The sequence below is a fragment of the Protopterus annectens genome, chromosome 6.part1, assembly GCF_019279795.1.
Source record: "Protopterus annectens isolate FY-2018-M chromosome 6.part1, PAN1.0, whole genome shotgun sequence".
NCBI lineage: Eukaryota > Metazoa > Chordata > Ceratodontiformes > Protopteridae > Protopterus > Protopterus annectens.
Genome location: NC_056738.1, coordinates 491,690,336 through 491,704,741, shown reverse-complemented (window position 1 = coordinate 491,704,741; position 14,406 = coordinate 491,690,336). Strand labels below are relative to the sequence as shown.

Genomic DNA, 14,406 nt, shown 5'->3' with positions numbered 1-14,406 from the left:
ATCCCTGTGATGTTTGGCATACCGAAAATCCACAAGGACATCAACAATCCACCAATGAGAGCACTCATAGATGGTAGGTCATCTATGACGTATCCTTGTGCTAAACTCATAGATAACATCTTGTCCAAATACATTAAGTCTATCCCAAGTGTCTGTAAAGACTCTTGGTCATTTTTGGAGGGTATCAATAATGTACCATTCGACAGTGAGATTAACTTTCTCACTGTCGATGTGATAGACTTATACACCTCGATTCCCCACCAGGAGGCTTCTGAATGGATAGGCCTTTTACTCCATGATTTTGGCGCCGTTAGAAATGAGATTGATCTTGTTACAGAACTTTTAGACATTGTCCTGTCATCAAACTTTTTTATCTTCGACAAGCAGTATTTCCTGCAGAAGCAAGGAGTGGCAATGGGCTCCCCTTGTGGAGCCTCCGTTGCAAACTTCTTTATGGGATATTGGGAGAAGTATTTCCTTCACCCTTCTCCCGAATTTACACGTCTAGTCACATTCTACACAAGATTCTTAGACGACATGTTCTTTCTATTCAAGGGGAGCAGGTCTGAGGCTTTTGAGCTTGTTGACAATTTGAACAAAACAACAATTTTTTTAAAATTCACGTCTAATTTTTCTGTTTCTGAAATTGATTATTTAGACGTGAAACTGTCAAAGGACACTAACAACTTGGTCTTCATCTCAAGTATTTACAGAAAACCAACGTACTGCAACTCTTTCCTCCATTTTTCCAGCAACCATCCCTTTAAACAAAAACGATCCATAGTAAAGGGCCAACTTGTTAGAGCGGGAAGAATGTGCAGTACATTGTTGGATTTCCGTGCGGAATGTGATCTATTAAAGGACATGTTCCTTAATAGGGGTTACCCGCACTACTTACTGGATGAATTGATTTCAGAGGTTGTTTCTAAAAGGATGAATGGTTTTTACAAACCTATTTTATGCCAAGTATTGACTACTAGTGATGCATCATCTCCCATTGAGAAACCTTCTATTTTAGAAGGCGATTTAGGATTCACTTCTACCCTTTTAAGTCGTGATGTACCACGGGACTTCTCATTAAGTTTTGTCATCACTTATAGTATGAATTCCAAAGACATCATGACTATAATACGAAAAAATTGGCAATTTATATCCAACAATTCGAGTTTGGTAGGGAAATTAGGTTTTTCTCCCAATTTTGTTTTTAAAAGAGGAAACAACCTCAAGGAACTTTTACAAAGGGACTTTACAAGCCAATTTTTCAATAAAAGGACTGGCATGTATCCCTGTGGATTTTGTAACTGGTGCCACAAGGTTAAGGCAGGAGAAACGTTTGCTATCAGGGACAAGAAATATCTTATTAGGTTCCCCTTAAATTGTGAAAGTAGATCCATCATTTACATTGCCTTTTGTGACTGTTGTTTTGCTTTCTACATAGGCAAAATGGACCGTAGGTTTCGTGATCATGTTTACGAACACATGTATGTAATTAAAAACAAGAAAGATGTGAATGCATTAGCTAAACATGTAGTTCTTAACCCAGGCCATAGTTTTTCCTTTATGGCCATTGACCAAGTAGAAACTAAAACCCGAGGGGGTCCTTACTCACTAATTCTGGAGAATCGTGAATTGGAGTGGCAACTTAGGCTGGATGCTTTTAAGCATCCAGGCCTAAATGAAAATTGCAATATTTCGGCTGTATTAAAGTTAAGGAGCTATTTAAGATAAGGTTTGAAGAAAATACATATATTTCTATTACCCTTATTTCTTATTTCAGACAGCCATATGAGATGATTTTTTAAGGGTAAAGACTTTTAAAAAAATTTTTTTTTTAATTTTTTGGTTCACATATACACGAACATCTAATAAATTGTTTTTATAATTTCGTGCAATGGTAACTCATACTTATTATATATACACTTTTTTAATTAAAATTCCTTATACTAATATTGTTAATTAAGTTTCTGACCTTTTAAAATAATTATAATACATTTTTACAACTTTGCTGTAATAGGACTTGGACCATTTTGGCGTTTTTTTAGCCATTTTTTATATTTAAACATGAGTTTCTAATAATAAGTACATGCCATTTTATTGATCGACATATGCATGTATTCTTCTCATGTAATTGGTTATTTACATTGTATTTCTACATTGGACGCCGACCACAAGCTTATTGCTTGTAGGTCTGGACTGACCATACTGTTACTTTGGATTATTTTTCAGGACTGTTTACTTAAGGGAGTAATGTACTTGTGTGTTGCTGTCCTCGCGATTGTGCTGTTGCAATGCTGACATCATTTCCTGTATTTCGTTGTCAATATAATATAAATAAGAGCATGCATATTACACTTTTATAAAACTATTCTCTGAAGAAGCCACGGCAGAGGCTGTGGCGAAAACGCTGTCTACTTTTAATAAAATTGCGTTCAGGACATTGGTTTCGTTTTACGCAATTTCTTTGACTGGAGCAAGGTCCCCATGGCATTTTGATTATAGCTTTGTATATTAGGCAGAGGTTGCCTCTGGGAAGGCGGTATGTGACACAGTGTAGCTGTGGTTTTGTAAGACAGTCTGCATAGGGCATCTGTTTGAGTCTGGTAATACTCTTTGTGAGGTATGTGTCTGGCATCTACAGTTGCTGTGGATGTCTTCTGAGGTACATACCAACAGGGCCATTGTACTCTATGATGGGTGTTATGACTGATGAGTAGAGTGGAACACTGACCTCTTATTCCATGGACGACACATCTTTTCTGATGGCATGTGGACCGTACACAGTTTACATGAGTAGTGTGGCACTGAGATTATCAAAAGGGATACTACTGTCCACCTGTGTCCCATAGTCTCTTATCACACTTTCGGTGTTGAGTAGACTACCACCTATGTGGTAGTTCATGGGTACAGGGTTTTTAACAAAAGGGATGGCAATACGTTTACAACATTGAGCTTGAGCATACATATGAACATCCATTGGTGTACATATAGATATACATATAGGCACATATACAGTCCACCTTTCATGGTGGGAATATCCATTATGCAAAGGTTGAGAGGGATACAGTTATGTAATGATATTGCCTAGTCTTGTGCAGAATGCATGGAAGGTATTCTCAGCCCATGTATCTTTAGCAGGACCCCCTGTCTGGAAGACTAAATACCTAACAAATCATACCCACAGCATTTAAACACTGCATGTCATATGCCAGCACTGTATGCTGTCTTGTTTGCCACACACTACAACCTAATATAAATATGCACATAACAACCTGCACCAACATATAAATGTCCACCCTTCACAAACAGTTGTCCCTTTCTCTATGCACATGTTCAGATGCTAATATGTCAGACACATAAATATCTCTCCATATGTGTGTGCCATACACACACAAGGTCCACACTGTTGTAAGTCTGTACACCTCATGGATGACCTGTTGGGCCTTGCTACAACATGGACAGTTGTCACATGTGTGCATACAGTAATAGTACAGGGAGTATATATAGCTGCAAATGCTACATTACTATACTAGCCTGGTACAGCAGTTGCCAATGCTAAGCTACACATTATGTGACTATCATGCATGTCTTACTCTGTCACATCCAAGTTTATATAGGTGTTTGCACTACTCCCCAAACTGCCATTATACGCAGTACTGTACAGACCATAGATAACATGTTCAGATGTTTGACATATAATGCTGGGCTACATATGTCACAGTTATGTCCCACTGCACACAGCTACACACTAATTTGTCCATGGCAGTAGTTATGCATGGCATCAGTGCATACATACCTACTGCTGCCACATATGCATGTTTCAGAGTATGTACAGTACTATTCATAAACATCTACTACTTGCCGGTAACTACATATCTGCTACATACCTGTTTGTCACTTTCAGGTACATCTGTGTATGCTTTGACAACTTTTTTTTTTTATTTATTAAGTAAAGTGTTTTACTTAAGTTTTATTTTTGGTTATTAATTAAGTATTTTTTTTTCTTAATTAATATTTTTAGTTAGTAATTAAGTATATATATTTTTTTACTTAATTAAATATTTCTTTATTAAGTAATATATGTTGTCACTACTCTCTAGGAGTTCTATAGTCTCTGACACGTGCAATGTAATGATTGCAAGTACAGTCTGCTTTTATAGGTATCTGCGCATGTGCATGTGATGCCCTCTGCACCAATTGGTGCCCAGCATTTGTTAAATGCATACAGCCTGCTGTGTGGTAATTGCACTACTCACTGTCATAGCAGCCCAATGCTATAAATTGCTAAGGTATGTAGGTGTAGCCCTTTCAGATTTCCAGAGTGGGGCCCATGCTTGTTTGCTGTGGACACTGTTGTGCAAGTCAGAAGGTTGATATACTTATATCTGAAGCTAGAGGTGTAGACAGTGATGTACATGTTGCACTTAGACCTGACTGTTGCCACTTCCAGTACAGAGCTATCAGTGTAGAGTTTAACTCACCCCTACAAATGCTTACATAACATTTATGTAACTATGTACTTTCTTTTCTACTCATATAATTAACTGCCATACAAAAGTAGTTATTGAGAAGTATTCTTTTGGCACATGAACTGTTTGTGAATTGTTATACTGTGAATATTAATATACTCACTTCTGCAGGGTTTGTGTTTTTTATTGTTGACATTAGCACAGGGTTCTCAGGACAACTGGACAATTCCAGTACTGAGTATGCCTACCTACATCCTTGGTAGACCCTAAACACACAAGTATATTTTAATTGTGGGGGGCTGCTGACATACAGAGAGCATTATGTATTATTGTGTGAATGTTATCTTACTGGACTTAAAGGATTGGTGTGTACCTATTAGTTTATCAAGGCAGGTGGTCTGTCTGCATAGTTCCCAACTGTGAACCTATCCAGATGGTAGCCAGAAGTTACACTGTTATTCTTTGTCTGTGCAACTCACAGGTGTTTTCAGGACTGGTACAATGGCATTGTTACAGTCAGTTTCTACCAGTACATGGCTACATCCTTTGGTATTTCTGTGTTGTACACCTACATAAGGGTATGCTTGTGGAAGTCCTAACAAAGCTATTTGCAGAGTGTGTAACAGCAGAATAGCTGATATGCCTGTGTGTTTGTGCCTCTGCCAGGCCTATGAAACACTCAGATACATCTTTGCATGGAGTCAGGGATAGGTAGTTAAAAGGTACACCTTACACATAATAGAGGCTGTAAGTGTAGACTTGAGTGAAGCAGTGCATATGGATTAGTACTCCTTTTATTAAGTACAAGCGTTGTCTACTGTTATTATTGTCAGTATTCATTGTGTAATACCCCACCTTTCTGACTGATGTCAGTACTTTTCAGAGGGATTCAGAGGGACACAGCTAAAATATGTTTCACAATTAGGGACATCCTTGAAAAGTAGTCACAGTTAGGAAGTATGGCCTCTGCCCTAATCAGATATGCCACTGTTTGTCCTGCTATGATACTGCATGGGGGTTGTAAAGTGCCTCTGTAACATTATTTGCTGCTTGAATGGCTGCTTCTCATATCACACTCATGTAATGCAATTCCACAACAATTGCTGGTAAAGATCCACAGAACAAGCTTTGTGTTATGGCCTTCCTATTTTTACTTTACAATCACTCATTGTAATGCATGATATATTTATTTCAGCACCAAGTTATTGTATATCTGCTGTGGCTTAGTGGTACTTCATGCAGTCTAGTGTGTCCAAGGTCTGGGGTTTGAGACTGACAGAGGTGTTTTATTTTGCTGCTGAGCAAAACAAGGGCCCTGACATAGAGTGACTAAGGCACTTTTAAGCAGTTGTAAGTGGGTTTGCGCTGCTTTGTGTGATGCTTAGCGAAGCTTAGCTAAGCGCACACATGCGGACACTCACTCAAACCTGCTAACTACAGCTTAGAAGTGCTTACTCCCGCTAACCCCCGCGCTAATTTCTTTGAAAGAAAAGAAAATGGGGAGATAGGAAAGTGGTGAAAAAGGGGGCTCAAAGAGGGAAAGACAGTAGGAAAACAAGCTCGGGATGTGCAGGACTGGTGTAGGGAAGGTCCATAGCTTCCCATTTCTTTACCAGCAACAGCTGTGCATATGCAATAAATTTGGAGTGAAATTTGAAACCTTCCACCCCTGGCAGAGGGGTGAGGACAACAAAGTATGTTGTATTGCCAATTATAATTATCAGTTTACATGTCCAGCAGACATGTGAGCGAAATGGGCAGCTATGTATGGGGCGTAATTTTTTTGTGGGTACAGATTGCCCTTTTTTTTTTTAGGTGAGAGTGGAAAGTGAGGTAGAGGAAGTAGGTATATTTGGGGAGGTAGGTTGGGGAGGTAAACAGACAAGACAAACAAGACGCATACAGGGGCGGTGTATGACACATGGGGTGGGTGAACACAATTGACGGGGACGAATGTTTGGAAATCGCAAGCCCATGAGCCCACAGATGGTAACAGTGGAACTGAGATCCCCACCCATGGGCAGTCACCACTGCACCTTCACAGCCCTGAGTGTGGCTGTGCTGGGGGCTGCGTAGGACAGGCAGGCTCACCCATGAGATGCGCCACTCTTGCCTCGAGCTGGCGTAGGGGATCAGCGACTGAACACTGGATCTCCCTACGCACCACAACCCGGACCCTTCAAAGGGTGACAGGTGGCCCTTCTTCACCCACGCTTGCATGGGTGGGATGAGCCCCATCCTCTGCAGTGCTTCCACCCGAAGGTGGCACAGGACCAACGGAGGAGGGGAGCCCGGGCTGGGCACCGGACCTGCTGGCGCCAGGTGCACTCGCCAGCTGAGGAGGGACAGGTGGGTCCGATGGGACCGGCCTTCCCATACGTTCTGTGATTAGGTGTGTTTAATTACAACATAAACAACAGCATTCCAAATTAGTTGTAACAGCATGCAGTAATATTCCCATTAACCCAACACACCAAGGTTCCAACAGTTGAACAGCAAGCATAACACATGCATATATTGAATGACAGTGGACATTCCAGCAACATGCAGGGATGATTGGTGGCAACAGGCCACCATGATTGTGGTGTTTGAACAGGGCACATGTATCAAAGTGAATGCAGATATTTATAGAACGATAGGACATATGTCCCAACAAATGTTTTGATATTAGACATACCCATTGAGGTGTGGAATTGCATTGTTTATGCACATACAGTAGGGTGTAGAAAGAAACCTCAATTAACATCTTATAAGTACTTTTAGTCTACACTACATTCCTATTGACTGCAGGTGTATATCCCCTACATGTATTATTACACTTGCCAACATAAATTAAGTTGTGTAATGGGTTTGGCTAGTTCATGATATACCTGACCTATATCTGACATGCTAACTGTCCAAGATGCAGATGATACTGCTACATATTTATTGATTTTATTTATATTTCTTTATCTACATATCTGGATGTGTTCACATGACATTTTCAGTTAAATTTGTACAGAACCCTGCATTTCGTGTAGCACACTCACATTTCTGGGGAATAAATTAACGAGCTACTCGTGTGCCAGATTTACTTATGCATGCCAGCCTGTAACTGACTGTTGAGGACTGTATATATGCTTCACAGCTACTGGCACTTCCATCAACCACTTTAGATGGGACTGCCCAACTGTGGGTTGCCAGCACTTATTAAAACAGTACTATTTGTATAATGCAAGGGTACAACAACATTTCAAAGTAAATGACACAAACACACTCCAGGGTTTATACCTTTATTAATTATATTGCACACTTTTCAACAGGCTGTCTCCTTTATTTGATATTGCAGTGCATATGGCATACATATTCAAGACATATTATACCTTTATTAATAGGTTAGAACACTCTTTTTCAGGCTCGCTCACTTATTTTATATGACAGTACATGCAGAGATATTATTCCGGACATATTTTACCTTTCTTAATGGGTTACTACACTCTTTTTCTGGCTCTCTGACTTATTTTATATAACAGTACATGCAGAGGAATTATTCAGGGCATTTTATGGCTGCATTATTGGGCTACAACACTTTCAGTCTCTCTCACCTATTTTATATAACAATACATGCAGAATAATTACTAACCTGCCTGGTGGTGCAGCCTTAGTAGCCTATCTGCATAGGCTTGCTGATTCGCAGCACGGACACCTGCAGCTGTGAAGTAAATGAAGGGATATTGAGACATACCTATCCATTATATAGAATAAATTAGCATGTCGTACATACTGCATTCCATGGCTACCTACTCAGTTGTGGGGCATCTTGCATCCCACGGGCCTCCTGTATCCATTGGTTCAGTAGGTCCTGCTTCCATCTCTTCAGGTCTGCATGGTGGTGACTGACCTACTCACCAGTCCAAGGAATGCCTGTGACACTGGTGAGGTCATGAGCTAACCGGTTCCAAGCCTCTGCTTTGTACTCCGTCCCTTGGAACTGGCCCTGCAGGAGTCTTGACTCATGATGGTGGACAAGGAGCCAAACCATGTATTTCGACTCCTCGATGCCCCAGCATTGTGCTCTAAAGCATGTACCCTCTCCAGCACCAGCCATTCTAACTGCAGATGGGAGCTACAATCAGTTATGGTGAGTATTCCTGCCTATGGGGCTTAAATATGCCGCATTTCCCGCACTTTTTTGTGATTGGCTGTTTTTGAAAATTCTCGGCTGACTGCAGACCTGCATAGCAATAGTTAATCTACCATTTATAAATATATGTATGTTAACAGTGGCTGTTTATCTTAAGCTTTCATGGTTTAGTGGTTCAGTACTTTGATTATGGTGCACAGTGTCCTGGGTTCGAACCTTGTCATTGCATTTTATTTTACTACTGTCCAGACAGGCTAAGGGGTGTGGCTGTGTTTAGGCACCTTTGCTCTACATTGCTCCACGTTGCCCGACTGTGCGCTGGTTGGAGTGGCGCGTACCTCCACGCAAACCAATTGCGCTGGGTAAAGCACTATTTAGCTATGGGCAACTACATTGCACTGGGTAAAGCGCTGCTTAACTATGGGCAACTATACTGAGCTAGGTAAAGTGCTGCTTAACTATGGGCAACTATATTGCGCTGGGTAAAGCGTTGCTTAACTGCGGGCAATTATATGTCAGGATCCTTTACAAATATACATTTTGTTCACTGATACATAGGCCATTTCAATGCTTTTTAGTAAAATATTAATCATATATGTCAGAAATTATTTCATATTCTAATTTAAAACATAAAATAGGAAGGGGAGTGGTGGAACTCAAACTGTGAATGCCTCCTCTTTGTGCTAAGGCTCTATCACTATGCTATTGCTATTTGGCGTAACTTGCATAAACATTCCTTATTATGCTCTCCCATGTCGAGATTGCTAACTGCAGCTAAGCAATGGGCACACCCATGCACACATGCACAAATACGGACAGCTATATCGGGAATTAGAAAAAAAAATGTAATGTTTTACTTTTTATAACTGTGCTGGGGGTTTACAATGTCAGGGAGTGTGGTGTTGGGTACATGGACATTTGAGCGGTCTCGCTCTTGTGTGTTGACATTTTACATTTCAGACACTTGCAGGGGCGTGGACCTTTAGACTGCTCGGCAGTCGGACATGCCCGGTCCGTGTTAGACTTGGAGTGGAGTCAGCGTGCCCTCATGAATATTCATGGCACGCTGACATCATACCGTTCAACTGCAGTCTCCGAGTAAGACTTATTTAGTCTTACACGGGGGATTTGTGAATCCGGGGGCAAATCATTGCTATTATACAATTTCATTATTTAAACAAAAAGAAACAAAATAAAAAGATTATTTTTTTAAATAATGGTACTGTATCACTGAACCACTACTTTAAGCTTTTCCTTTCTGCGATCTTCTGCCTCTGGGGTCAGCTTCCTAATGTACTGCACTTATGCGGGAAATGTATATGCTGCTTCTTGCACAGTATGTTATTATAAATGTAGTTTGTGCTACTTTTTAGGGACTTGGAGTATGCATGTATCCTGTATGAAGAAATGTGCTGACTCCTGTGAAACTATGAGGACCGAGTTCAAAAATTTTAATATTTTCTCTCGTCTCAGTTTTTCTGTGTGAGAATGTGGGTGCACATGAGGAAGATGGACGTTTGTCTTCCACAATGTTCTTGAATGTTTTTCTTTCCTCTTATGGAGAAGATGGTAGCCTTACCACTTGTGGAGAACATAAGATGGTGGCTGTAGCAGATGCAACAGACAGATGAACTTTATGGTATGAGTAAGGCTGGATTTACAAGAGGCATGTTCATTGGTTTGCCCAACCAGTGTGCACATCATTGAATAATTATTACCTTTTCTTGTAAAATTTGTGTTTTGTGGGCAGAAAATCACGTAATCAGCCTTAAAGGAAAAATTATCCTAGCTACAAGTACATCATATCTTTGCTTTAACTATAAATCTTTTATTCTGACTTTATGGCATGTCATAGCTGTGACAGAACTTTGCAGTTTTCTCATTGACAAAATGCAAATGGTTGAATCAGTTAGCATGTTCTTTCCTGTTTTGCTCACTTCAAAATCTTGTGACGCTAATAGAATTAGACTTCTTACCTCTCCATTACAGTAGCAGTAGATAATAGAGATAAAAAAGCCCTGCAAGAAAAAAAAAAACACAGAATGTAAATGTAGTATCATAAAATAGATCAATGCTTTCATTTTTGAAACATGCTAAGCAATCTATTGTTACTCTGCTCTATGGCATGTAAAACTGCATGATCTTCCTCTGTTTATGTTGTTTTCACCAACTTATGTACAAAGGTATGATCTTTCTGTTTATGTTGTTTTACACTAACTTATGTACAATGGCATGATCCTCCTTTACTAGTATTTATACTAACTTATGTACAATGGTATGATCCTCCTTTACTGGTATTTCTGCTATGACATGAACTGTTGTATTTTTTCATGTAATTTATGCTGTACTTGTTTAAAGTCTTGGACCTTAGCATAAACAGATCTTCAAACCAGACCACCTGCCCCTTTAACAGTTGTTAAATAAATGCATATCTAATTAATGTTTCTTTGGAGTCTGCTGGGGTTCTCAGAAAAAAATATTGAAACCCATACTCCACTAAGTGCCTGACACATTTTGAAGCTATTGTGTCTTTTTAACACAGCAAATAAGAGTAAGAAAATTGATTATGTACTACTACTACTGAAAGGGCATAGTTTTGCATTGTACAATTTATATTAAAAATCAGCAATTCAGGAATGTTGCTTTCTCAACAATACATCTTTGTTACATGTGCATGACGGTGGTAAAGTGTATAGCCTATGTTTGAATAAGACTGCTAATCTTCTGCAATTACATGTCTGTAGGAGCTCCACTATTCATGATACAGCAGGCATTTTTATTTTCACTAGCTTATGAGTGACACATATACCAATAGGAGTTCCAAAGAAACACACAGTGAAGACAGTGTGGGACTAAAAGCAAGTTATTTTCTGTGCATTAACATCAGTATGGTTAACACTGTTTTTGAAATCAGAAAGGAAACAAGTAGTACTTATATTCAGTAATCCCATGGCAAAAAATGCAAAATGTGAGAAATAATAAAATGATTTATTAAGCATGCAAAATGTGAGAAATAATAAAATGATTTATTAAGCACATAACCAATATAGGCCAATGAGACTCATACAAGAGTATGTTAGTCACCACAGGCTACCTCAAACATTTTAACTTGGTCTAAAGTCCCCTAAACCATGTTCTTCTAAGACCTAAATACAAGCATCATTGTATCATCCTACACCATGGCAGCTTATTTTCAGCGTTGGACAGAGATGAAACACTACTATGTTCCCCATAAAAGTAAAGGTCTCTCAGATATTAATCTCTCCAGGCATGGAATATATATCTAGATATATCTGTATATATATATATATATATATATATATATATATATATATATATATATATATATATCTTCTTCTTCTTTTGGCTTTTTCCCGGTTAGGGGTCACCACACCAGATCACCTGTCCGCTCATGATTGGCAGTGGAGTTTTTACGGTGCCGAGTTGACAGCCCGGCGCCCAACCTTCCACAGAAGGCACACACACGCACACACTCACACCTAGGGCCAGTTTAGAGTGTCCAGTCCACCTACAGCATGTCTTTGGGATGTGGGAGGAAACCGGTGCACAAGGAGGAAACCTACACGACCACAGGGAAGACATGCAGACTCCGCACAGAAGGCACCCCAGCCAAGGATCGAATTGGAGAACCTCTTGCTGTGAGGCGGAAACGCTAACTGCAGCACCACCATGGCTGCCATATATATATATATATATATATATATATATATATATATATATATATATATATATATATATATATATATATATATATATATATATATATATATATTATGCATTGTAAAAGATTATTAGTTTTTTCCATTTTCTTTTTTTTTTTTTTTGCATGAAGAATCTGCTTATTTTATGTTTGTAACTCATTTTTTTGTTATTTTGCCTGCCATCTGGTGACTTCAGGCAGTAACAGCTCTCATTATGGCCCTGTTGTCGACACACCCCCCCCCGAAAGAAGTGAATTGGACATTGCATTCTTGTTCTTCTTCCACCAAACCAGCTCCAAAAGGCACCCCCAAGCCAGTGGTCAAACTCCAGTCACTTGGGCAAAGGTTAGTGCATTATCCTCTGTGCCACAGAGCTGGCTAATTCTTCTCTGTTATTCTTACACCCCTTAAGTTGTTAAACTATAAATCTGTTGTTACTTAACTGTGCCTTCTGCCTAGTTTGTGGATGAACATGGTCTTAAGCCTAGTCATGGCCTTAGGCCTAGTCCACATACCTAATTAGGAATAATGCTATTGTTACACCCATTAAGTTGTTAAACTATAAATCTGTTGTTGCTTACCTGTGCCTTCAGCCTAGTTTGTGGATGAACATGGTCTTAGGCCTAGTCCACATACCTAGTTAGGAATAATGTTATTGTTACACCCATTAAGTTCTTAAACTATAACTCCGTTGTTACATAACTGTGTCTTCGGCCTAGCTTGTGGATGAATATGATCTTAGGCCTAGTCCACAAACCTAGTTAGGAATAATTTATGAGACAAAGTTAGTCCCTTCATCAAGAAATGCACTTCTTCTAATGGTGAACAGCAGAGTTAATATGAAGACCTTCAAAGCAAGATTAATTCATTCTTATAGGCATATCAGTCTGTCCCTGCAATAGTTCCATTTCTTTTGCTTGAAAATTCGACATTGCAACCTTTCTTAAGCATTATGCCAGGTTCCATTTCTCAGAGTTTCAACCAGCTCTAAATCACATACTTTAAAGCATCATTTATATGTTTCATTAATCATCATCTTCATATGATACACATCTTCCCTTCATCTATGGCCTTGGTGACTGTCTCGAAGAAGTCAACCAGGTTTAGTAGGCATGATCTGCCCTTAACAAAGCTGAACTGGGTCAGGTCAAGTGTTTGGAGGTTCCCAAAGTCTTTGTTAATGAGTTCCATGATGATACGCTCCATAGCCTTGCAGACCAGGCTAGTCAGGCTTATGGGGCGATAGTTACCAGGGTCAGTTGTGGCCCCTCCTTTGTGGAGCAGAATAACAATTGTTGTGCGCCATTATATGGGCACATAGTCTGTGGAGAGGCTGAGGTTGAGCAGTGTGTTTAGGTGGGGGGTTAGTTTGTTCTGTACTTTGTGTAAGACACAGCATGGGACACCATATGTCCCCATTAGCGCTGTGCTTTTGGCTTTTGAAAGGGCTGTTTTCACCTGTGCGTCTGTGATTTCCAGGACACTACACTTTTCCAGTATTGTTGTGGGCCTTTTTGGGGGTGAGAGGGGGGGATGAAGTTTGCACTGAATCTATCTGCCAAGATGTTGGCAATATCAGCAGGTTCAGTATATTCTGAGCTATTTTGCACTAGCTCAGAGCATATCTGCGAGATGCCACTTAGATTCTTGACATAGCTAAAGAAGGCTTTGTGGATATCTTTTCAATCCTTGGCTATTTTTCTTTGAAGTTAACCATGAATGATTTTATGAGGGACCTTAGTTTATTACTGATACTGTTCAGGGATGTCTTTCCTTCTTGGGATTTGATTTTTTTCTGAACTAGTTTCTTCCTTCTATTGTGTAGACTGTTTATGGCAGGGGTCCACCACACTGGTTTCCTTCTCTTAGGGGAGTGAGTCTTGGTTTTGCTAGGGATGGCATGATCCGTGCATCCTTGTAGGTGCTCATAGAGTGCATTTGTAAAGGTTCCTGCATCTTGGACACTGTTATCCTTTAGCGTGGGGGCTGTGAAACTTACTACCTCTGACTTAAGTAAGGTGAAGTTTGCTACAGAAAAGTTTTTCATTGTGGTTTCCTTGGTTGGGGGTGGTGGTGAAGACATCCAGAGTAATTA

At 39.7% G+C, this 14,406-nt stretch overlaps 1 protein-coding gene across 1 annotated transcript in view; it reads right to left on the bottom strand.

Annotated features, from left to right (window-relative positions):
- Positions 1 to 14,406, bottom strand: part of PTH2R (parathyroid hormone 2 receptor) — a 1,294,618-nt gene that overhangs the window by 73,289 nt on the left and 1,206,923 nt on the right. The window contains exon 11 of the mRNA XM_044075404.1: positions 10,566 to 10,607. Coding sequence (XP_043931339.1) covers positions 10,566 to 10,607 — 42 coding nt within the window. The remainder of the gene's footprint in view (positions 1 to 10,565; positions 10,608 to 14,406) is intronic.